Consider the following 24,615-nt stretch of genomic DNA (forward strand, 5'->3'; position numbering starts at 1 on the left):
AAGAGCAAAAGTGAGGAAAAAAAAAATAAAAGAAAAAAAGAAAATCTGGCTCCTTGTTTTAATTTTCTGCTAGCCTAGGGCAAGACTTTTAGAAGGAATAAATTACAAGCAAGCAGGGAGAGAGACTGAATGGAGCAACTGACTGCTAGTGCTGAACAAAGGGCATTCTTGGAAGGGTCTGGTTTTACAGAACCTAGAAGTTGTCAGCTCAGTTATCAGGAAGCCGCCTCCCTCCCCGCTTGTGAGTGTGCTGCTTTTGAGCAATGCCCCAGCTCCGCATGAGCCGGCTGCGTGCAAATCCCGGCACTGCACGGTGGTCGTGAGTGCTTGGAAAGTGTCCTCTGCTGAAGCGTTTTGTAGGACAGCCAAATGGAGAATGCTTTGAGAATTTGGCACTGGGTGTGAGTGCACCATTAGTGATAGCAATCTTGAAAGTCATATTCCAGAGCAAGTCGTTTGTGCTGGACTTGGAAATTAGAACATAGCTGATGGTATTCAAGAGGCTAAAACATGCACCTCAAAAAAAAAAAAATTAAAAAATCCTGTTTCAGGTATCATGGACTATGTCAGGATAAAGAAAAACACAGAAAACCAGCAGATCTTTTTTTTTCTTCCTCATATATTGTATGGGAGTAAAGGCTGTGGCTTAAAAAAAGCTGGCCAGAAAATGGAGGAGAAATATAAAACTGAGCTGCATTACTTGTGGCAGTTCTTTCGTGTTGCAGTCTTACAAGACGATGCTTCATGTGTTTAAGATCTCTTCCATCTGTAATCCCTTCCAAACTGCCTCGCAGGCTCCATCCAAGGTCAAGATTTGGCTGGCACAGCCTTGCTGGTGGGAGCTACCTAAGGAGCGACCCTATTGCAGTGGTTTCTCTGGAGTTCAGTGCCTGACCTCTGGAGGAATCCAGGTGGGTGCTGGCAGCCTCCTCACGCCTGTGCGTGAGGCCAGAGCTTGGTCTTCAATGCCAGGTGGTCCTTGCCCAGTCTGGAACAGGCACAGAGAGAGGTTCAGAGGTCCCCAGTGTTGGTAAAGCTGCCCCTGTTACTGCGCTGCTTCTTACATCTTGTGTTGCCTTTTTGTCTTCCAGAGCCAACATCCCACCTGGGAGGCTCTGATCATTTCTTCTGTAGCCCCAGGCATAGTGAACCTCCCCCCCCCCCCCCCCCCCCCTCCCCCCCCCGTGAAGGAAGAGCTGTCAGGCAATTGAGGCAGAGACAGCTGTGATGGCACAACGTGACCTCAGTCTGCTGCAACTCTGGTAAAAATCATGGCATTTCTGTACTATTCACAGCAAATGCTGTTCTCCCTGCTCTTCTTCCTTTCTCATACTTCCTTTTCCAGCTCCTAAAAGGCAAATAATTTTTAAGCAATATTAACCCACTCTTGGTTGCACAACTCAAAGCTTAATTCATATAGATGTTTATTGTGACTGAACATGACAATGAGCTAATGGCTTGCAGAAACCATTTTGTAGATGGACACACGGTTGTAAATTAGCTGCGGGACCTCAAGGCAGAATTACCAAATACAATTGTGTTGCTGTGTCTGAAAATAATTACGTTTGCTTGAGTTTGGGCCAGGCTGCATAAAGATTCTCTGTACTGTAATGAGCTGCTGGTGACTTGACCCGTGCTTTAGGTGTAATTTTGGAGGTTTTTAAATGTTGATTGCATTTTCCAGAGTGGTCTTGTAGAACAGGAGGGAGAGAAAAATAAATAAAAGGGGCAGCAGAAGTGGATGAGCGGTGATAAAGAGAAGGAAAACCTGGTGCTTGCCAATTGCTTGTCTGGTTCACCACTCATTTTTCTGCAGTAGCCCGAATACCAGGCTGTATTTGTTTGCCGCTCCCTGCTGAAGCCTTCGACCTCAGCCTGCCCTTCTCTCCCCCAGCGCTGACAGTAAGTGAAGAAATGCTAAATTCATTCATCTGTCCGAGATGTCTTTGAAGTCCACCACTAAAAGCTCTATTGTTTTATTAGCTGTTAATGTGGCACGGGGGAATTCTGCTGTGCGCGGCGGAGCTGGGGTGCAGGGGGAGCCCTTCCTGGTAATTTGTCACTCCTCAGAAGTACAAGCAGACACGCCGGGATGTTTGAGTGCTTGGGGCTGAGCCTGGAGCTGCTCCATGCAGCTTCCACGGCGGCCGGTGGGAGCCCTGGGGGAGAGGGATCGGGCCAGGTCGCACCTTGACAACTGATGTTACCTTGGCCAAGGTCACTGCTAAATGAAAGACCACAGGCTGCTGCAAACAGACGGCCATGCTGGCTCAGGCTGGATGCTGGTCATGCAGAATGTGCTTGTCAGAGGAAACTGAGGGCAGAGTCTCAGAGGGGAGAAGTGCCATTGCTGAGCACTGCTTGAGCACCGTTGGTGCTCCTTGTGGGCCAGGGGTGGTGGCCTTCAGAGGTGTTGCAATGCCTGAGCCTTAGCACAGTTTCCTACCTGAATGCAAATGTGCTGGGAATGCTCCTAAGCTGTAAGGTCTTGCTTTTCTCTATGTGCACCCTTCATGGAAAAATGGTCAAAGATCAACAGGTAATCAATAAAGGCACCCATCACCTACTCCTCTTGGCTTTCAACTCTTTGCATCCCACCTCTCTCCTGAGCTGAGGGAGCTGCAAGAGCTCACTGGTGTGTAATTATGTGGGTGCACATACACCTTGTAACTGCAGCCTGGCTCCCAGGTGTGGTCTGGGAGCTGGGCACAGCACACTCGAGTTAAGGAAACGAACTGGCTGCTGCCGGGCTGTTTCTTGCTCAGGTACAAAGTGTTTCTGCAGAAGCCATCCTTCACATCCCAGGAGCTGCTGCTCCCTGCAAGCATGGGGCAGCCAGTGGTGGGAGCTGTGTCCTGGTAAACACAGAGAGGACAGCAAGCCCAGCCTCCCAGCCGCCACTGCCCACAGGCAGCCCTTTTATTTGTTTTCCTTTGCTGTGAGTGCTTCTCACTGACTCAGCCTGATCAGTCTATCAGCAGAGCCTTTCTTTCTGCCCGCTCTTCCCAGTGCCTTCTGTGGCACTAAAACTAAGTCAATAGAAATGCAAAACTTCTGCCTTGTTACCACAGTCATCTAATGAATCCTGAGAACTTTGGCAGGCCAGCTCAGTGCTTTGCATGACTGCCTAACTACACTGCGAGATGTAGGTTTTGCCGAGAAGTGTACTCATTAGGTGGGCATTAATGTAAGTTCTTCCTGTGATGTAAAGCTGCTGCTGTTTGCTCCCCAAAGCAGGGTGAAATGACTCTCCCGACATTTTCCCATGGCAGAAAGGTGAAGGGTCACGAGGAGCTTGTTCGCTAACATCCATAGCATGGGAGAGTGCAATCGATTTGATCTGCTGTGCCCTCACCTTTGGGCTCAAGCAGCTGCAGGCAGGGTGGCAGTGGAGCAGAAGGGGTCAGGAGCTTATCAATAGGGAGATCAGAATTCAGTTTTGGGAGGTCATTTAGAATTCAGTGCTTTACGGAACAACTACGTAGTGGTAGAAAATAGCTGCTGCTGTAACGTCCAGATCCAGCAATCACACAACGCTTCTGTGTGTGTCCTGCATAAAACACATCCCTCTCTGAACTGAAGCCGTTGGGTTGGAAATGGATATCTGCATGGAAGCACTTTAAGGTTTATTGTTACTGATCTCAGTTTTGCTGCAAGGTAACCTTGCAAGGTGGGTATTACAGAACTAAACCCAATACGTGGCATAGATTAAGCTGCTCTTAAATAGTTTAAAATCCAGTGGCCCTTACACACTGTCTCCTAGCATTGAGAGTGGTTTTGGCATTCTTAAAAAGATCATTGCAGACAATCCATTCCAATGTAAATATTTGTAAACAGCAATAAAACACGGTAATGGCCTGCTATTTAAATGCGAATTAGAGGGGTCGACATGCTCCTGCACTCCCCAGCTGCCCAACTGGGGAAGGTTTAGGATGCCAGCTTTCCCCTCTGAGGCAAAAAGCATCAGCCAGCTCTGGGAAGATGCTCTTCTTGGACAAATCCCTGCGGGCAGTGCACATGTGCCTTTCAGGTGGCCACACTAGGCTGGGTTTCAGGGCTTTTATTGGGGCAAACATGGGTGTTCTGTTTCCCCATCAATGGGTGACTTGCTCCATGGGTGCTGGTCCCTGGCAGCCCCAGCTCAGAGCCCTCAAGCTGTGAACCGGAGCCTCTCAGCAGCAGCACAATAGATTGCTTCCTCACCACTTGCTTTCCAGCAGTTTGGGAGAGACTTGAACCCTGTCCCAAATTTCTCTGCTATAATGCTTGGAAAATGCATTTAAAGGAGGCATTTAATCAAAAAGCTACTCTACAGAAATGGTTCTTTCATCATGTTCCCATTAACCTTAGAATGCTTTTAAGTACTTTCTCTTTCATGGGAATGAAGCTGAGGAATATTTCCAGCTACTCCAAATTTTTTATTTCAACCTGTGGGAATTGGTTAAGCCCAAGATACCAAATTGAATCCAAACCTGGCCGGCTTTTTGTCTTCTGCAAACATCCTCAGCCCCATTGTTATGTCTCTGAACTTGCAGCCCTATTTCTGAGTATAAAGCAAGGATTTTGTGAAGCTCACCAGCACTTCTAGTGCCAGCATGGTGTATAGTGTCTTGCTGCTGGATTAGAAGGTTGCATTTACACTTGCCACGTTACTTCAAAATGTAAGAAAGATTTTTAGGAAGCAGTCTGGTGTGTCACTAGCATCGTTCACCCCACTACAGGGCCCAGGACAAGCTGTATCCCTGGTGTCAGCATGCTTAGACCTCACCTGCTCACATTAGTGTGATATCTGGGAGCCTGCTCCTGGGCAGTATTTGCATTGTGAATACTGCTGTGCCCTCTGCAGGATCAGGCCCTGAAGCAATGGAGGTGAGGAACGCAGGAGTTTGTGCTGGTTGTCAGTACCCAGCGAAGCTGCTGGGATGAAGGCTCCGTGCTGGCTCCCTGGTCACAGAGAGCTCCCAGCCCTGTACAAGATGGGCAGCAGCAACCTGTGAGCAGCCCCTCGCTGCCAAATCCCTGGCTGACAACAGCTCAGCCCTTCCCAGCTTCAGCTGGAGGTTTTACAAGTTGGAGCAAAGCAAAGACTTTTCCATCCCTAAGCACTCGCAAAAGCCCAAAGATGTCGCAGCCAGCCGTATTTCCAGATGGGTAAGCTTCCAGGGGCTGATGATGGATTTGATGCATCTCCACTGATGACAGCAGAGGTGCTGACTCCCCTTTCAATTCTTTCCCCTAACAGACAAGGTCCCTGAACCTGACCCACTTCACCGACATGTGCAGTGCTTGTTTCTCTTCCGCAGCCTGTCTGGTTGGCTTTGCTTCCTCCCCCCCGCTTGTAACTCTCAGCTTCTTTCCTGCGGGAAAGATTAGGAAGGATAGGAAGTCGTCTGTGCAAAAGGCATCCCCGGCCAAAGTAAATACAGGTCACAAGATTAGGCTTCATCAGAGCTTTAAGCCTGGCCCAAGCTAAACAAATGAGCTGTCATGCTCTGGTAAAAGATCCAGTATGAGCAAACTGGCATGACTGCAAAAATGGTAAAGCAGCTAATAGGTTTTGCAATATGGAAGTTTTAAGTTCTGTTTTTAATGCTGCATTCCTGAAAGTCAAGGCTCACACTGAACTTCAGATGCCATTAATTTTGTCTGCTGGCCCCACTTGCCACTAAGCAAACACTTCCCAAAGCCCAGCAATAGCAGCAGAACCCCATGAGGCTGTTCTGCCCTAGAGACCCCTTCCAGCACAGGAACAAACGGGAAGGAAGAAACACCTTGTCTCAGCTTGAACCCTGGGTTTCTTGGCTGTTACGCTGAGACTGAATCTTTGAATGAATTACAGACCAGTTTGGGGGGAAAAAAATCCTCTACCTATTCAAATATCCTACTCGTGGATGTCCAAATATCTGCATAGAATCCAGCCGTGGTGCAATGGCAATGGGCACTGCAGCATGCAGGAATTAGGCAGTTATTCACAAAAAAAGGGTTAACTGAAATGGTAAGTGGAGCAGTCTCTAAGGTTTCTCTGTAAAAAGAAAGAGAGTAACTTGCACAAATAGGAATATTTTTCTCTCGCAATGAGCAGAGCCTGCGGACATAGGACTTGAGTGTCGTCCTCTGGCACTGCCCTGTTGTGCAGCTGTGGGCACATTAACTTCTCCCTGAGCATTTTTGGTACCTACACCTTGGGAAGGGCACCGAAGCCGTTATCTGCCCTAAGGTACAGAACTCTGCAGCACAGCGACATGTTCAATATTTACTGGTCATAACAATTATAAGGAAAAAAGCAACAAGCATTAAAAGTCTTTATGTAACAAAATACAGGCTTTTAATATTGTTTTAATGTACTCAACAAAGCTTTAGTTTATAGCCAAGCCAGTCTCCTGTAAGTGTGCAAGGGCTGAGACAATTTAAAAACCAAAATATTTATCCCAGTAGAGACCTTGCAGCTTATCAGGTAACTGCAGGCTGCGTTTAGGCCATTTTTAACTGGGCATTAAAAATCTTTTTGACACATGCTTTATTCCCCTACAATAGACCCTAACAGCCCCTCTGAGGCTTTCCACAGCCTTATGTGCAAAAAGTAATGGGGATTGGTTTAAAGAGTGGAATTTGACCCGAGAGAGAGGTGAGTATTTGGGGACTACTTAGCCTTTGGTAGTACTTGGGGGCTCTTTAGTCTGTGGGGCACTTTATTACTCATTAGTGCTCAGGGATGCTGTGTTGTACTCATTAGTGTGCGGTATGGGCTGTCCAGTGACTTTCTCCATTTCAGCATCACTGCATTGTGGCAGAGCACGTAGACCTTCCTCCTCCTCAGGGAAGGGGCAGCTGGACCTGGGAATGGTTGGGGCCACCGGACATCCCCAGGGATGTTTGCCAGCAGAAAAGGATTGTGGAGTCCTGCTGGGCACCAACGTGACACCCACGGGTGTGGGGGAGCCCCTGGTGTTTGCACAGCTAAATATACAGCCAAGAGACTGAAGCATGCCTGCAGGGAAGCCACTCATGCTGGTGGGCTACTTGCATAGCTACAATTCAAAGCTACTTATCCATTTAGGCAAGCCTTGTCTTTCTGCAGAGGGCAATGCTGGGTTTGTGAAACAAACCTGGATGAAACTGCCAAAAACCTGGCCCTGTTCTGTTGTGCCACTTGCATGCTGTACAGCGTTGGCCAGTAGTGGCGATGCCACCATTCACCTTGCACAGCCATCGCCATCTTCCCAGGCAGGGCCACTTCTTCCCTTACGGAGGGAAGAAGATGGGCTCAGGGTGGTGGTAGTCTTTTCTCACTTTCACTTTTCCCGTTAGCTTAAATTATTCCCAGAACTCAGCAAACAGGGATCAAGTTTTCTCCACCAGGCAAGGTTTACTCCAGGTCTGGACTAGTGCCCGAGCTTCCCAGCGGTCAGGAAAAAGCTTGCAGGGAGCAGATGAGTGACTCCCTTTGTATTTTCCATCCATCAGGAAAAGCTGCATCTGAAAAAATAATAGCTGAACTGGAAAATAAAATTAGACAAGTCTGAACAAATATGGAAACCATCCCTGACCTGGTATTGGAAAGAGTCTCAAATACTAGAAAGGAGAGAAGCAGAGAGAGGGAATGGATAAGTTTTGGCCCCTGTTGGGTATATGGAAGGAATTATTTCATTCTTTTTTCCCCATCTATTTGTTCTCTATATGGCACTCTGTGTGGTTAACCCTCCGTCTTTGTCATAAATATGTGGCAGAGACAAGTTTTTCAGAGGGCCCAACCAAACCATCTGTTTTGCATCTGTGGTTTTGCATATGTAAATATTATTATTAATAGTAGCAAAAGCAATCATAATGGCAGCAGGAATAGGAACACTATTAATAGTAATAACACTGACACTTGTATTTGTATTGCTGCTGGAGGTCACGCCACGCAGAGGGACTCGGCTCTGAGTTTCAGCAAGAACAAAAGGATGTTGTTACCCCGAGGAGCTGTCGGTGGGCACAGATGCAGCCACTGTGTGATGCCAGGATTTCCACGAGGTGCCCGAGCAGGATGATTTTCCACAGACCCACACTGAGGACCTTCCAAGAGGGAAATGGCTCTTGGCAGCTGCTAGCCCTGTGCTGTTCCTGCTGTCACGACAAGGAGGAAATGCTTCACAGGAGGGTGAACTCAGCTCAGTGGCACAGAAATACCTGGACACAACTGGAAAAGTTCCCTGGAAAAGGTAATTATGTGATTCCTGCTTATTCAGAGGCTGAATTTGTCCCAGTAGGGTCAGGGCATAGAGGTGGATTCTGCTCTGCCCAGTGCTGCATCCCAGTCCAGCTCCCAACCCAAGGTACCTGGCCTCTCTGAAGACACCAGGCTTTTCTGGGTGGTGACCTCTCAGGGCAGCTCCTTCTGCACACCATCAGCATCCTGACATTTGAGGGAGACCTCACTTTTCTGTCCCTCCTTTGGTCTTCTGACCAAAAGTGACAGCAACTCTCCTTCTACTAACATAATGAGCAGAGGGAAGACCTCAGGGCTGGGGGAAATGAGGCCAGAGGCAGAAGCAGCAGCAAGGAGGCCAAGAGAGAGGCAGGGAGAATGAGGGTGCCTGTTCCCCAGTGTGGGGAGCCCGGAGATGCTCATGCTGGAGGGAGCAGCAGAAATGCTTCAGGGAGGGCAGGAGAGATTCGGGGAAAGGAGAGAGCCCCTGGCGCACCCTAGGCTTGGGTCTGATCCCTGCAGTGCCTGGAGATGCACAAGCTAACAAAACACATCTCAGCACACCCTTCTCCTTCCAGGTTCTCCCTGGGTTGAGACGGTATCTTTGTTCTAATATGAGGAATGTTTTTTGCTCGGCTCTGGTTGTTTTGTTGGATCTGTACTGCATTAAACAGCCCATCTTCTGGTTTATATTTTTTCCAGTTATCATATTTCATGTATCCTGGCTCCTTTCATCCAGCCCCGCATCCCCCCAAGCAGAGACTAAGCAGGATCCAGTCCCCGAGCTCACGGCTCTCATGTGCACAGGAGTGATGAGGAGCCCCCTGTCCCCCATTTCCCTGCTAAGCTGTGGGAGCTTTCATGCCAGGGTGTGTGATGCTTTCCCATGTTCTCCACTCAGTCTGTCACCCAGATCTTGCTGCCACGGCTAGGGCTTGGTGGTGGTATGTGCTGCCCTGCAGGCTTCACATGGCAAGCTGGCTTCTGAAGTCAGGCTGCACCAGTGACAGCAAGCCAGGCGTTGTAATTATTTCATGTATAACCTGGATTTTCACTATGGTGCATTATAGGACTGTATCCAACTGTGGTGGTGGCCTGACCTTGCTTTTAGAAGTCCACTCTTTGGTAGAGCACTGTAACTTCTCTCAAACCTCCTGCAGGTCAGTGTTGTGGTGTGAGTGCCTCTGATCCTGCCTCTGCCAGTCCTTCCTGTCCCTGTCTGTCTGCAGGCACTGGGACAGGTAAAGAGCTTCTCTGTCTTGGAAATCTTCACAGACAGGCATCTGAAACACAAGAAAAATCATCTGCAAACTCGAGCTGTGCATTCCCCTACTTGCTCTATCTGTCTTTCCAGGACACAGACACCTTGGGGAAATTCGGGCTTTAATCCTGCAGAGGCTCTGCTTCTGGTTGTGTCCCAGATGCCTTCAGATAGCTGCTCAAATGTCATTCTCCTGTAGTTGACAAGGCCTGGGAGCAGGCTTCTGTGGGAGCAGGTCAATTTACATGGTCCACGGCCTTGAGCTCCCTTTCACAATCTCAGGCAAGTCCCTGAAAGCATTGATCTTTGTCCATACAACTCCAGCTGTGTTTGCCTGAGGAAGGGGCAGCCCAGAGGAGCTCTCAAAGCCCTGGGACACCCCACTTTATGGTGTCCTTGCTCCAACACGAATCCTCCTGAGGACTCTCCCCTGAAATACTCTAAGAGATGCTCAGTTAATCTCTTCCTGCTCATTTAGAGGAGCAAGTGGTGTCGGTGGGTGGGCTGGGCTGGTGGAGCTCTCCCACCCGGCAGCTATTATCCAGCAGCTCCTCGGGGGGCAGAAAAGCCACTACCTAATCCATCCCCGGGCTGGATGGGTGCCTGGATCGGCTCGGTGTGCTCAGACAGCACACGCGCTACGCGCCCGCCTTATAGGAGAGCTCATGGCACAGGCATCTGTCACCGAAACCTGTCTGCATGAAAGGCTGTCTGCACAACTGGGGGGGAAAGAAAGGCATGACAGCACAATTAGTGAGAGCAAATGAAAGGCTGTTTGAAGAGGAGGAGGGAGGAAAGGGGAGAGCTGCATAAATCCCTGGTGGGGTTTTGGGCTTGACATCAAAACCCCTTAACAGTGTATTACTTCAGCCCCCAATGTGGACAGATGTTGAGCTGTGGCTCAAAGGAAGTCAGAAATCTTTCCTTAGAAAAAAATTGGCTAGGAAACTAAAGAAAATATTGTGAAAGAAAAGGAAATAAAAGCCCACTAAAAAAGATTTATCACTGCCCCAAGCATTTCTGTATACTCTAGTCTTATGAGGTCTCAGCCTCAGGGGAGAGAACAAGAGAAACGGCCTGGTGCTGCCGTCACAAATGGGTCACAAATTTAGAGTGGGGACACATTTGTCCAGTTTGGTGATGGAGGAAGCTCACCAGTCCCGAGGACTCCTCCAACCCACACTAGCCTCAGACAGCTCTCAGAGGCCGCAGTGGCCTCTGGCACCAGCCTGCAGCTTTCCATGGGATGTCCATCTCTGCTGTCCTTGTCCCTCTGACACTGCCCTACCTCTTGCTGCATTGTGGGTGACGCTGCACGTGGTGGTGTTATCTCCAAGATCTCTTTCCCAAGCTGCAACCACCCTTGAGAAGTCTGTACCAGGTATAAACAGTTTGGGGGCTGTGATATGTTAGTGTTTACCTACAATTAAGCTCCTCAACTACCTTTTTCTCCACTTAACGTTGCCAGGTTCTTTTGTAGCCATTTGTCATCGGCAAAACATTTTATTTCCCAGAAGAGCTTAGCATCATCCACGAACCTGGAGAGTTTGATGTCCATTCCCCTCCCAATGCCACAAATAAAGATGTAAGAATCTCAGGCCCCGTAAAGGAAACTCCACTGCTGAATGGAAAGCTCTCATCTTTCCCCAAAAATGTCCATTAAACCTAGCACTTTGCTGTCTACAACATAGGAATAGCTTTTAACTGGCTCTCAATCCATAAAGAAGCTTTGTTTCAACTCCATGGCAATGTAGATTAAAAAATAATAATTTTGTTAAATCTTTTTGAAAATACTTTTTCTGTCCATTGGGTTCCCCCTATCCATGCTTACTGATGTTCCCCTCGTGCCCCAGCACATTGGCCAGGCAGGCTTTCCCTTGTCGGATGCTCCTTGCCACCCCCATTTGGTGCAGACCCAAGCGCCCCAGCAGGGCTGGATGTGACCCTCACCAGGGCCCCTTCCAGAGCTTGCTCTGTAGGTGGGAGCTGTGCTGGCAATCCTGGTCCTCTGGTTCAGCAGGCATGTGGAATGTGTCGCTGATCTGATTCTTATGACTGACAGACTACGGAGCATGACATGGGTGCAAGGATCTCCCACGTATCTCCAGCTGTGAAGACCAACACCAAGAGGTGCCTGAGCTACCCCGTCATGCCCTGTCCTTCCCCGTACACTACTTGTCCCTTGGTCATAAGCAATCAAATAGCTCCCTAGCTACCTTCTTGTTTTTGATGTATTTCTTTTTATTTTCTTTTACTTTTTTAAGTCAGTTGGCAGGGAGATCTTTGTGCTCTTTTTTAGCTCTTTTAATTTTCTGTCTACACTTAACTCGCTATGTTTTATGGTTTTTCCTGTTCTCCTCATGTGGGAAACCTTTTCACTTTTTAAACGCTGACCTTCTCCCTGTGAAACCTCCTTAACCTTCCCAGTGAGTCAGTCAGGGTGTTTTTTAGGACCTCTTAGTTCGTTTTGAGTTGTGGCACATGTTGTACTTGGGCTTTAATAGAGTATTTTTTAATCACCTCCAGACTGCTCGCAGGCTCCTTGCTTTCTGCCTGTTCCTTTTAGCTCTGTTGTTGTTATTGACCAATCACCTTATTTTTTCATAGCTCCCTCTCTTGAAATTGCAGAGCCACGTGCTGGATTTATTTGGTGTGCTCTCTCCCACTACAGCATTAAATTGGTTGTACTGTGGTCACTAGCAGAGAGCAGCTCTCCCACAAACACCTTGTGAAGCAGGTCCTGAACTAAACCCAGAGCAGCAGCCCTCCTTGCTGCTTCTACCACTGCTTGGTCACCGAGACTCACTCATTACTGTATCCAAAAGTATTTCTTCTTCCTGATGGATCACTGAGACAATATGTATGTAGATAGTTGAAATCTCCCACTATTACCACCTGACCTAAATTTCAGCTTCTCTAACCTCATGTTTTCAGATCTTTATATTTATCCTTAGCAGGGGTCAGTAGCACAGTCCTTGCTCTACATTTTACCCTTTGGAATCTGGGATCTATCACCCTGAGAAGCCTGCAGTGATGCTCTTTCTGCTGCTTTTTCTTCATACAGTCCTCCCCACACAGGCGCTTCTCTCGTGTGCATCCTGCTCCAGCCTTCCCACGCAGCCGCTAGCCCAGCAGCATCCAGCCTGGTGATCATTCTCCTGCCAGCAGGTCACCAACAACCCCGTTATACTGGGGTAGCCATTCAGGTCAGCTGAAAAGCCTAGTATCACCATATTTTCTTAGGATTCTGCACTAGGATCGGTTGGAAATGGAAGCACCTATAAGTTTTGCCTTTGCTTTGTTGCTTAACAGTGCTCCTGTGGGTTTGCCATACTTGGTCAGTCACCTTTTTCTTTTTTCTTTTTCTTTTTCTTTTTTTAAATTGCAGCTGTTATTGCCCTGCTGGTCTTCCGTTGTACACTGGCCACATCCTCCTCCTGAGGTGCCCAAGTCTGAATTGACCCCACAGATTTTGGGGACCCGTGTGCTATTGATCCTGAAAAAACAGGGAAGAGCCCCCTCACCCCTGCTAACGAAGCCTCCTCCCGCGGAACCCGGCCGTGTCGGTGCCCCAGCAGCAGCCCCACGGCCTGTCGCGGACACGCGTGTGCCCGCGGGGCTGAGCGAGCGGCCTGCAGCGGCCTCGGCGCCTTCCGTGGGCTCGGGCTGGCCCCTGGCGGCCGCCGGGGCGCGGTGCAGCCCTGCTGGGCCGGCCGCAGCGCATCGGCCCCGGCACCGCCTGGAGCCCAGCCTCAGCCCCTAGGCCTGCCCCGGCTCTTCCCAGTAAATCGGAGTTCTCTACACCCCCCCCCCCGCATAGCTCAGTGGACACGGGCTTTTGGAGCAAGCTCGCGGTTGTAGGAAGGGAGCACCTGTTTTCTGATTCATGGGTGTCACAGAATCATTAGGGTCAGAGAAGCCCTCTAAGATCATCTGGTCCAACCGTCCTGCTACCACCACCATCACCCACTAAGCCATGTCCCCCAGCACCACGTCCAGCCTTCCCTTGAACACCCCCAGGGACGGTGACTCCACCACCTCCCTGGGCAACCCGTCCCAGTGCCTGACTGCTCTTGCTGAGCAGAAATGTCTCCTCATTTCCAACCTGAACCTCCCCTGGCACAACTTGAGGCCATTCCCTCTGGTCCTATCACTCGTTACCTGTGAGAAGAGGCCGACTCCCAGCTCCCCACAGCTTCCTTTCAGGTAGCTGCAGAGAGCAATGAGGTCTCCCCTGAGCCTCCTCTTCTCCAGACCAAACACCCCCAGTTCCCTCAGCCGCTCCTCACAGGACTTGTGCTCCAGGCCCTTCACCAGCTTCATAGCCCTGCTCTGGACACTCTCCAGGGCCTTGGTGTCCTTCTTGTAGTGAGGGGCCCAAAGCTGAACACAGCACTTGAGGTGCAGCCTCACCAGAGCAGAGTACAGGGGGCGATCACCTCCGTGCTCCTGCTGGCTGCACTATTCCTGACACAAGCCAGGATGCTGTTGGCCTTTTTGGACGTCTGGGCACACTGCTGGCTCAAGTTCAGGTGAGCATTAATCAGCACCCCCAGATCCCTTTCCTCTGCAAAGGACATCTCTGTGTCCTTGAGGTGACAGCACCTGCAGCATTCAGGGGACTCACAGAAACATTGCAGCCACTGCACTGCTCCCCACAGAGCCCCAACAGCCCAGCTGCAGCAGGGTGGATGTGGCCAAGGAAGCCCAAGGTGCTTCCCATGCTTCCCATCACTTGCTGGGAGAGGACGATGCTCCCCAACAGCAACACAAGGAGCCACCTGACAGCCATGGGCTGGATACGGCCAAGGGCAGAGGATCATTTTCCAGTGCTATGGTGACTTCTCTTTGAGATGGTGTTTTCAGTGTTAGACAGATTAAGCTGTGTCCTGTGTGTGTCACCAGCATAGAGGTTGCTGGTCCCTATGGAGTTGCATTTTCAGGGGAAAACACTAAGCTTTGGGACTTGCTTCCTTAGGTGTTCAAAAGAGGTAAGGTTGTGGGGTCAGCAGGATGCCAGCATCTCCTCTCTTGCAAACTTTTGGGAGTGAGTGTGGTGGTAGCAGGGTGGTTTTTTTGTAATGTATATGTGCCAGGAGGAGGGTAACAGGGCCTAAAAAAAAACAACAATCAAAGAACGTACAATTGTGAGAAGTGGAAAACTTGTAGAAGGTACCAGAACGTTGCAGCATTTTTGTACATGCAGACCTTAGCAGTGAATGCAGAACATCCTCTGTGTACAAAAGAAAGCAGCTAAACATGCATGATAGATGTGCTGTGCTTTTGTGGGCATGGGCCACATGAAATCAGGCACATGAGCTGCTGGGCCTTTAGGGTGTTTAGCTGCATTAGCTCCCTTCTCAGACTCCAGGTTTCTACAGACATTATAAAAGGTGATGACATTAATGTATGCTGCTCAGAACTTGACATTCCTCCTGCAATGCTGTCCCTTTTATAAAGCACCAAGTACTTCAAAGAAGTGGAAAACAATATATCTTGCTCAGAAATGAACTGCCTGGATGGAAAGCACTGTCAGCAAAAATTGTTTTATTTCCTGCATACAAAACCATTAACCTCTTAAATGATAGGAGATACAAACTGTGAACAATAAAAGATACCAAAGGAAGGGTGTGGTCCCTGCCTGGGACCAGCGACTCTCCAAGGACGCAGAGGACAGCTATGGGCTTGCCCCAAGGCTGAAGGCACTGCAGGGAGAGCAGCATCCAAGCAGAGGTCACCAGTCACAGGCCACAAGAAGAAATGTCCCAATGGCACGGTCTGCTCCCCTCCTCAGGGTGACGCTGTTGGTCCCTGGTTTCAGGTGCTGCTGGTGTGCTCCACTCGCTGGTACTGCCTGTGTGCGCAGCTCGCTCCTCTTGCACGCTTACACCTGCTCCCTTCCCACAGCCTGGGGGTGATGCTGGAGGTCAGCTGGCACTACTGCTGCTCACTGCCAGTCCGGAGACTTGCAGCAGCCACCCCTCCTGGCCACCTCCCTCCTCATTGTGGCACTGCACAGCCTCCCTCCACTCCGGCACTTCTTGCCCTGTCACCTCCTTCACAGCCAGAAACGCACAAATCCCACTTGACCTGTCCCACCTTGCCAGGAATCACAGGCTTTGCATGGAAATGGCTGGGTGAGAGCCCATGGTCTGACACTGGGAGATGTCTCTGGCCCAGAGGAGGAGCACGAGTCCAGGATCCCAAGGGAAAGGACAGGAATATTGTTCCCTCCTGTAGCCTAGACCTGCACCATGTTCTGGTGCTGTTCTCCTCCTGTCACCTGCAAGCTTTGGTATCAGCCCTTTTCTCCAAAAATCACCAGTGACCTTGAGCAGCATGGCTGTAGGGCCCAGGACAGTGACCCGCTGACGAAAACATGTTGCAGCCCTCACAGCCCATCCCACAGCCTGGCCATACACCTGAGATGTTCTTGGTGGCACTGACCAGGCTGGGACTGCCCTGTACCACGGATCTCAGGTAGGGCTGGTGGGAAGCACCCAAAGCCTGCACTCAGGTTGGCACACGTACCGTTTCCTGGAGAACTGCTGGTCTATCTCCTCTAAGGACTGCCCTTTTGTTTCTGGAACAAAAAGGTAAATGAATATAACAGCCATCACTCCCATCAGTCCGTAGAGAAGAAACATCCAGGAGAAACCAATGGCGTCTGCAGAGAGATTCAAGCACAGGAAGGGTCCATCAGAGGTAAGTCGCATCGTGGGATGCAAAGGAAGCTGGCTGCTTACTACAAAACGCTCACTGGTACCGGACAGGGAAAGCTCCTTATCTGCAAGGCCTGGGCTAGGAAGCAGCGAGGGAAAAGGATGGTTCACAGCAGGCTTTGCCAGCAGTACCACCGAGGGAGGGAGAAAACTGAGCTCCAGGGCCCAACAGTGCCGTGTGAATGCCTCAACCAGGAGCTCTGCTACCGAGAAACTTTGTAAAGCTACTGGCATGAGAGCTGCAAACCCCACGGTTCCCTGACAGTGCAGCACTACAGCCCAGCCCAGTGGGTGAAGGATGATTTTTATGAAATGGGTGATGGAGGAGCTCAGACCAGTGTCACTGGTGCCTGCATTTTTCTGCTCTCACAGGCATTGGGGTCACAGCTGTTCCAGTGCCCAGTCCCCATGGTTCCAAACACCACTTGCTCTCCAAATGGCTGCGGTGGCCATCTTCACTAACCCACCTGTGGGAAATGGGGGGACAGGGACGGACACTTACCAATAAGGTCAAGGAAGGAGAGGCTGATCAGTAAATTGGCGGCCCAGTTAAAGCTGTTGCAGAAAGCAAAGGCTCTTCCTCTTATTCCAGCTGGGTAGATCTCACTGAGGACCAGCCAGGTCACTGCACAGATCAGAGACGAGAAAGATGGTTGTGTGGTTTAAGAAATACATTTGGGAAACGAGTGTGGAATATTTGGCAAGGGTTTTATAGAGAGCCAAACTCTGGCTTCACCCAACACCCGCTGCTGTTGGTGGTGAGCAATGATCATTGGTCTCAGGGTCAGGTCACAGCAGAGCACTTTGAAACTCCCATGCTCGGCACTGTGGAGGGATGAGATGCCAACAAACAGGCCCAGTCAGCAAAAAACAAAGCAGGGGACTTGGCCATTCAGCAGATGGGAAAATATCGACATATCTGCCATCAGGACTTGCTCTTGTAGAGAAAGGAGAAGGGGTAGATTAAAGAGAAAATGTTGTATTTGGGCTAAAGTCAGAGCTGGGAGCAGAATGCATCTTGAAGCACTCTCTCCTATCCTAGGGTTATTTTGATTGAAATGATTTAGAGGGTCACTGCCAAACTCCCGAGGCTTGCTGTGCACTTATGTTTTTCCTTCAGCTAGATGCTGTTTTCTCCCATCAAAGCCCTTAAAACAGCAAGTGCCAGAAAATGCTAGAACTCGCATGGAAGCAAGAACTAGTCCCTGTTCTCATCTGATAAATAACGATTTTGGAAGCCGACACTGAGAAACTTTCAGGGAGGTTCCATTTTCCAGCTCTGTTGCTGACTTTCTGGAGAAGCTCCTCAGTACCTACCCAGCCCTCTCTTTTCTTCCTTGTTGGGGTGCTGTGAAGATTAGGTAGTGCTTGTGGGACGCTCTGATTTTGCAATGAGCACGACAAGGGGGAAAAAATTACATGAGTAGTGATAGCACGGACAAGAAGGTTATTATGATGCTGCACCAGCCCCACAGCCAACAGAGCTGCAAGACGAGGAAATGATTCAGGAGGCTGAAGGGGATGTATTTCCAATTTCCAGACACTCAGCGGCTTGGTAAAGCAGATGCATAATGAATGTTTCAAGCGGACTATGAAGATCAGCCCCAGCTTTATCCTCTGGGTTAGCACAAGGATATATAAACACCATACTTACTTGGTCCAAATCCAATTGAGAATGCGCTCACGAAAGCCATCATGCTCAGCAGCGTAATCCAATTTAAAACCATATGTTCCGTCGGGGGAGCACCACCAAAAGGAGGGCCTGAGCTCTCTTCTCCTGTCTCTGTTTTGGACTGACTTGCCAAGCCCATCTTCTGGGTGTGGGGAGAGTCAGTAACAGCCGCCCTGCTCCGAGCACTGGCAAAGGCTTTTGTAAGGCTCTTTGCAGCAGCAGAATCAGCTCCCCCCTGCCTGCTGCCTTCACCTAACGCTGGTGGGATGTGTGACCCAGTGGGCTGGGAGGACAGGGGGGTCAGGGGGTGCTGGCTGAGGCTGTGGGATGCGTTGGGGTCTGCGGCTGCCGTGCAGTCCCTGGCCATGGCCAGTGGAGCGATGCAGCTGGTGAGGCCAATGGTGGTGACAGAGATTGCCATCACCACGCAGCCAGCGATGAGCAGCACTCTCCTGCCAGCCTTGTCCGCAAACGCCATCGCGACGAGCGTGGCCACCACCTTTATCGCCCCCAGCCCAACAGAGGCCAGGATGGCAGAGGAGTTGCTCTGGAATCCCACCGAGTGGAAGATTTTGGAGGCATAGCCCAGCACGTTGGGCTGCCCAGTGAACTGCTGGAAGAGCACCAGGCCCAGGCCCACCAGAGTGCGTCTTCTCATGTTGTCTCTGGTCCTGAAAAGGTCCAGAAATGAATAGTGCTTCTCCTTATAGGACTCCTGCTTTGCTGCCTCTCTGTCCTCAGCAGTCTGCAGTTGAATGAGACCCTTCTGGCAGTCTGAGTCCCACGAGTTTAATTTAACGGGGTTCACTGGGAGAAAGAGGATGCTGAGGAACTGCATGGCTGTCGGGGCAATGGCCAGTCCAAACATGTACCTCCATCCCTCATCCACGTCCGCAAAGACGTAATTCAGTGCATACGACAGCAGGATGCCCACAGTGATGCCTGCTTCGTAGAGAGACACCAGCAGCCCTCGCTGATGGGCCGCCACCATCTCCGAGACATAGATGCAGCAGGCCATGGACGAGACAGAGATGGCAAAGCCCACGGTCATGCGCCCAATGACCAGCCCAATGAACGACCTTGCCAACGTCAGAATAAGGCTGCCGAACAGCAGGACCAAGTTGCTGACCAGGATTGCTCTCCTCCGGCCATGGCGGTCAATGAGGATGCCCCCCACCAGAGAGGCAAGAAGTGCTCCGATGAGGAGGGAGCTCACCAGAACTTCCTGCCTGAAGCAGCCGAGGTGAAAGTCTGTCTGCAGCTGCAGCAGTGCACCAGAGATAATGCCCAGCTCGTATCCAAATATCAGCCCGCCCAGGAGGGAGACTGTAGCGGACAGCAGGAGGACCAGCAGGGCACGACCTGGAAAACAAGCAAGCAATGTGAGGTTCAGTCTTCTGGCTCTAGCAGGAAAGCTATCAGCAGGCACAATCTGGAAAAAGCTTTTCCAGGACACACAAAGTTTTCTATTTACAAAGCTAAACTCCCTCAGCCATGTATACAGGCACTTGCACATACACAACCTCCCAGGCTGGCACCCACTGCCATGGACGGCAGGGGCACTCACTGGAGTGCGGAACCATGAAAACAGGGCTGTGTTAGCAAAGCAAAGACTTGTATTTAAGTGGAGGACAGTGATCTGCTTTCCTGGAGTTGTGCAGGGACCCACCGTGGTCCCTCTTCATTGTTATAATGGCAAAAACTGTTCTGGGCAGGAAATGCAGCTTCCACTTTTTGGGTTTGGACTCCCTCTGTGTTACCATTATAAAGTTTCAGTCCATGGTTTGCAGCTTAGAAGCACCTGTAGGAAAAGAGCCATCCCTTGTCACCTGTGAATTTCATAAGTCACTCACTGGGACGGACTTGCCCTGGCCCAGTCCTCTTCATTACGGCTCCCCTTCCCTCCAATATCTCACCTGATTCCTTCTTCAAGCTCCGCACAATTCCAGGATGAAACAAGTGTTGCTGCCCAGCACTCTGCATGCAGCACCTTTTCCCCTTAACCAGTTTTCAAGAAGGCCCTGCTGTTTTCCAGGCAGCCCTCTTTCCACGTCAGCGGACATCCTATGTTCACCCACAGAAGCTGATGTTTCTGAACTTCATTTTTGTTGTTGTGAAGCATTTATCACAGAAATACCAAGTTACTAAACAACCCCAGGATCCATGGGGGGTGGCACTCTACTTAAAGCTTACTGAACTATCAACTTCTTTTTTTTCCAGTCCCCTTCTGAGCCCAGGTAAAGGGAGAAATGGTTGGCCAAGTCAGTAAGTTGTTAAAGATGTTGCCTCCTTTCTTTCCTCTAACTTAGTTTTACAGATCATTTGTGAATGGCAATAACCAAGGCAGCAGTTTTCCCGTTAACATCTCCTCATCAGTAAAGTGGTGTCCTATAGGTATGGCCTTATTTATTATGTGATTATGTGGCCAGAAAACTCCCCCAGTATGTGCATTCCCTCTGAACTACAGCCCAGTAACAACTCCAGGCTCTACAATCTCACTAAAAATAAAAGCTTCAGACCTCAGGATTGCAAGGTAAGGAGTGGGAATTCAAACCCTGCAGTGAGAGCTGATGAATGCCACATGCACTTCAACCTAAGCTGAAAATCTAAGGAAACTTTCTTAAAAAAAAAAAAAATAATAATAATAGTAAAAAAGCAGCATTAACTATTTCACTGCTGAGTACGTTAGTGGGAGGTTGATGGCTGTTCTTTGCAGCTGCAGGCAGGAACAAACATTGGGATGAAGCAGCAGGACAGTTACTTTCTGTCAAAGTTTGCAAAGCTGGGGATGGGGATTTAAATTAAATTTTCTATTGTCAAAGAGACAGCAGAGAGGAAGTCTTCTGCTGACAGGACCACAGCCCTCAGTTCCTGGGGGGCCCCGCCTAGCCTCTAACAGCTGCGTTTACCTTGAGTCTGAGCGAGAGAATTTGGACTGCTTTGACAGAGACAAGAGAAACAGTAAGCAGAAAAATCTGACTTACAGGAAATAAGGATGAATGCACAATGTAGTTAAAAATGCTGCTCACAAGAGTTTACTCCTCCTAGCTAATCCTGAACTCTTGGCATTACTTTGTGGGGGTGACTCTGATTTCTTCACCTCTCCTTCTCTAGCTCTTGGTACCCAGGATCACCAAGCCAGGCAAACCTTCTTGGGCTGATCTAGCTCTGCAGCACGAACTTCCTGAGCTGAAAAGCTCCCTGTTGCCTGCCCCAAATACAAGAAGTGATTTTTTGACCTTGCCTTTCTCATACAGCTGAGCATGCAAGTTTAGTAAGTATTTAAGCTTACTTAAAATAAGAAAAAACAACAGCATAAGCAAAGCAAACTGAACCCAAACTAACCAACCCGCCCCAACCAACCCTACAAAAACAAGGTGCTTGCTGCACACGCTTCTCGCCCTGGGGAGAGGATGAAAGGGTGAAGATGTGCGAGCCGTGAGTCATGTCACTGAGCGTGGCAGAGGGGAGCGCACGCAGCGTGACAGCCCCCACTGCGAGGGGATCTTGGGGGAACAGCAGTGGCAGTGACCTGCCTCCCCCAGTCTCAAATCGAAAGGCACAGGTAAAGTGCATGAGTTTGCAGGTTTCTGCTGTAACACCCTGGATTCCAGCACATAATGCTATCTGTCTTCTCACATTGCCTTTGTTTAATTAGAAATACTCACAGCTTCATACTCCCAGCCTCAGTAGACCGTATGTGGAAAGAATGAGGCCACAGCCACCAGCCCGTGGAAAACTTTTCTCACCCTGCCTACGGGTTTTTTCCCCTCACAAGCTGTGTTTAATAGGAAACGTCCCTATTCAGCCTATAATCACAGCTAGCACTAAAGGTTATATCTGGGTGATAGCTATGTTTATAATTGTATTTATTCTGTATCCCTCTTTCCCTCGTGCTACTTGTGCCATTCCAGCTAGAAGCTGATCCCTGCCACCACGCTGTGTGACCACCTGCACCGTTTTTATCATTCCTTGTACACATGTTACGCAGATAATTAGAAAAAATATTTGCTCACTGAGAACAAAAGTCTTGACACAAAGCGGGCAAGCCATTAGCTTCAAGCCACCAAGTGGGTTCGGTACAGGCAGCCCTGCTGCGAATGCCACAGCTGATCCGATCAGACTTTGCAGCTTTCCTTGTTAACTTAGTGGGCAGCAACAGTTCATGAACTCTGCGTGGGATCTGGCTCGGTACAGAGGCTGTTCTGGAGCTGCCGGGGTACCGGGGACCTTTCAGAGCTCATCAGGACGGCGAAGCCGGTGGGTCTCACGGGGAGCTGCGCCAGCACATCCCCTGCCCGTGGCAAAACCTGGGGGGAGGGCTGTGGTCCAGGGCGGTGCTGGCGGCTGCCCCCAGCCTGGTTCGCCTTCCCTCGCCCCGCTCATGCTTCTGGGCCGGCCTTAGGGGCCGAGCCGCAGGAAATTACTGCTGTTTTGCTGCTGGAAGCGCTTAAAAAAAAAAAAAAAAAAAAAAAAAGAAAAAGAAAAAAGAAAAAAAGAAAAGCTGGGCGGGGGAAGCAAAGAGGGAGGGAAGGAGGCAGAGAGATGCAGCCGCAGCCTTCAGGAAAAGTGGCCAAGTTGCCAACTTCTCTCCGCCGCTCGCAGGGGGCCGCCTGCCCGCCTGCCGCCCCCCCCCGGCCCCTCCCGACCCCCCCCCCCCCGAGCCACTCACCCATGGCAGCCCCGGGGCGCTCCGCAGCGGGGCCGGAGCGGGGCCGTGCAGCGCCACGTCGCTCCTCGTCCTGCCTCCCGGGCCGGGCAGCCTGGGGCTTGTAGTCACCCTGCCCGCCCCCGGGGGGGGTCCCCGACCGGGAGAAGGGGGTGGGAGGGATGGGGAGGGGATGGGGCGGCGGTACTCGCTCGGCCCGCGGTCCCCGGGAGGGGAAAGGAGCGGCCGGGGGCGCTTCGGGGGGTGCCGGCTCCGTCCCGGGGGGGCTCGGTGGGGTCCGGAGCAGGACCCGACCGTGCCCGGCCTCCGCAGGCTCGCGGCGATGCTCGGCTTTGCTGCTGCGGAGCGGAAAGGCTCCGGACAGCCCGCAGGAGGTGGGCTGGAAAAGCTTTTCGGAGGCTCCGCTGGAAAGGCGAGGAAAGGCTGCTGGGAGAGGAGGGAGCGGTTCAGAGCCGGGACGGGGCAGCAGGGCTGAGCGGGGATTCTCACCTTGCTCTCGGCTTGGAGACACGGGGTCGGGCTCTCGGGCTCGTCTCCCTGCAGCAGCACAGTGCTCCATGAGGCACCGTGCCTCCGCGGCCAGCTTGCCGTGCAATTAACATTCCTGCTCGGCGCAGTGGGACAGAAACCTTCCTGCTGCCTACTGCATCAAAGCCACTGGGACTTCAACTTGGATTCAAGATTTTTTTTTTCTTTTTTCCTGAATCTGAGGCGAAATTCATGTATTCCAAATTTGAGTTTGTAAAAGCACTTCACAAAAGTTGCTACGGTTAGAAGTGTTTTCAGAACGCTTTAACACGGTGCAAACGTTGTCCCTCGGTGCTGTTTGTGCAAACTGCTGTTGCTGGACGTGCTGCGATGTGGTGAAGTACGTGTGTGTGCCGAGAACCATGTGCAGTGCTCAGAAATTTGCTGTCACCCAGCTAGCACAGGGACCAGAGCAGGGACAAGGCTTTGGGGTGGGCTTGCACAGCTTTTCCCAGGGCCATGCCACATGGACTGCAGCCGAAGGATAAGTGGAAATGACCATAAATGACCATAAGCCTGCATTGTGGACTGGTATGTGACTGCATGTAACGCACCATGGAGCCTGTGCTGGTAAAGCTTTTTGGACTGGGATTGGGACTCAGTCCTGGGTCGGGCTGGGGACGGTCTGCATCAGCGGCCATTGCACCTGTGGCTGCAGAGCAGGCACAGACCTCTGACACAGACAAAAGTAAACAGGTTGGGTAAGGAAGGAAAAACACGTGATGTCTTTTAAAAGAGCTTTTCAGTGGTCATTCCACGTGTTAATGAGGAATTTAGAAAAATGTTTAAGGAATCCTTGTTCTTCTATGTAGGGGGATGCATGCCATGTCGCCATTCTGGGACCAGTTGTTCTAATCCTTTATTGTCTTTTATTTATTTATTATTATTTTTTTCTCCAGTTCATAGTTTTGGGATGCCTTGGGCAGGCAATGCTGGATCATGTATGTCCTTTCAGCCTGTCTGTTGGATGTCAGGCATACAGTATGGGCAGCAGCTGATCAAAGGCTTTGTTCTTGCTTCTTCTCAAAGTCATAGTGAATATTAAAAGTGTTTCAAAACGTCTGATTTATAGATTAAGTAAATGCTTCCCATTCATATATTGTTATTTCAATAGAAACATAGAAATAGAAACATGTTATTTCAATGGAAAAATACCTCTTCTGAAACCGTGTGTCTCATACAAACTGACAGCTGCACAGGGATCATACGCACGGCGGAGATTGGCTTCAAACACAGCCAGCCAACAGAGCCCAATGGTGTTCAAAGAAGGAGCTTTTCAATAGGATTTGTAATTCATAATAAGGTAGATTAAATAGCTCTGAAGCCATGACTAGCTGTCACGACACTCAGAGGGAGACTTGCAATTTTCTCTCTTCCCCAAGAACCTGCATATGAGGCCAGCTTATGGTGAGCAGACATTACAGCTCTGTGTCTTGGCTCACCTTCCAGATTTTGGGAACTTTGGGAATGCAGCATGATCTTGCCCACGATCTCTGGCCCCCAGAGCCCCTCCCTGGAGCAGAAGCCCAGACATTTGGGGTGCGCTGTGCTAGGAAGTGGAGGAGATGTCACCCC

The 24,615-nt window shown here is 50.3% G+C and overlaps 1 protein-coding gene across 1 annotated transcript; it reads right to left on the reverse strand.

Moving 5' to 3' along the window:
• Positions 1-930: 930 nt before the first annotated feature.
• Positions 931-23,681, reverse strand: SLC2A10 (solute carrier family 2 member 10; the record flags this gene model as incomplete). The annotated part of the gene is made up of 7 exons (XM_084296897.1): positions 931-988; positions 15,981-16,116; positions 16,674-16,796; positions 17,826-19,205; positions 22,039-22,153; positions 22,516-23,049; positions 23,595-23,681. The coding sequence occupies 7 exons, from the start codon at positions 23,679-23,681 to the stop codon at positions 931-933; spliced, it is 2,433 nt and encodes an 810-aa protein (XP_084153023.1).
• Positions 23,682-24,615: the final 934 nt, after the last annotated feature.

Source organism: Netta rufina (genome assembly GCF_964035555.1).
Source record: "Netta rufina genome assembly, chromosome: 16".
Lineage (NCBI taxonomy): Eukaryota > Metazoa > Chordata > Aves > Anseriformes > Anatidae > Netta > Netta rufina.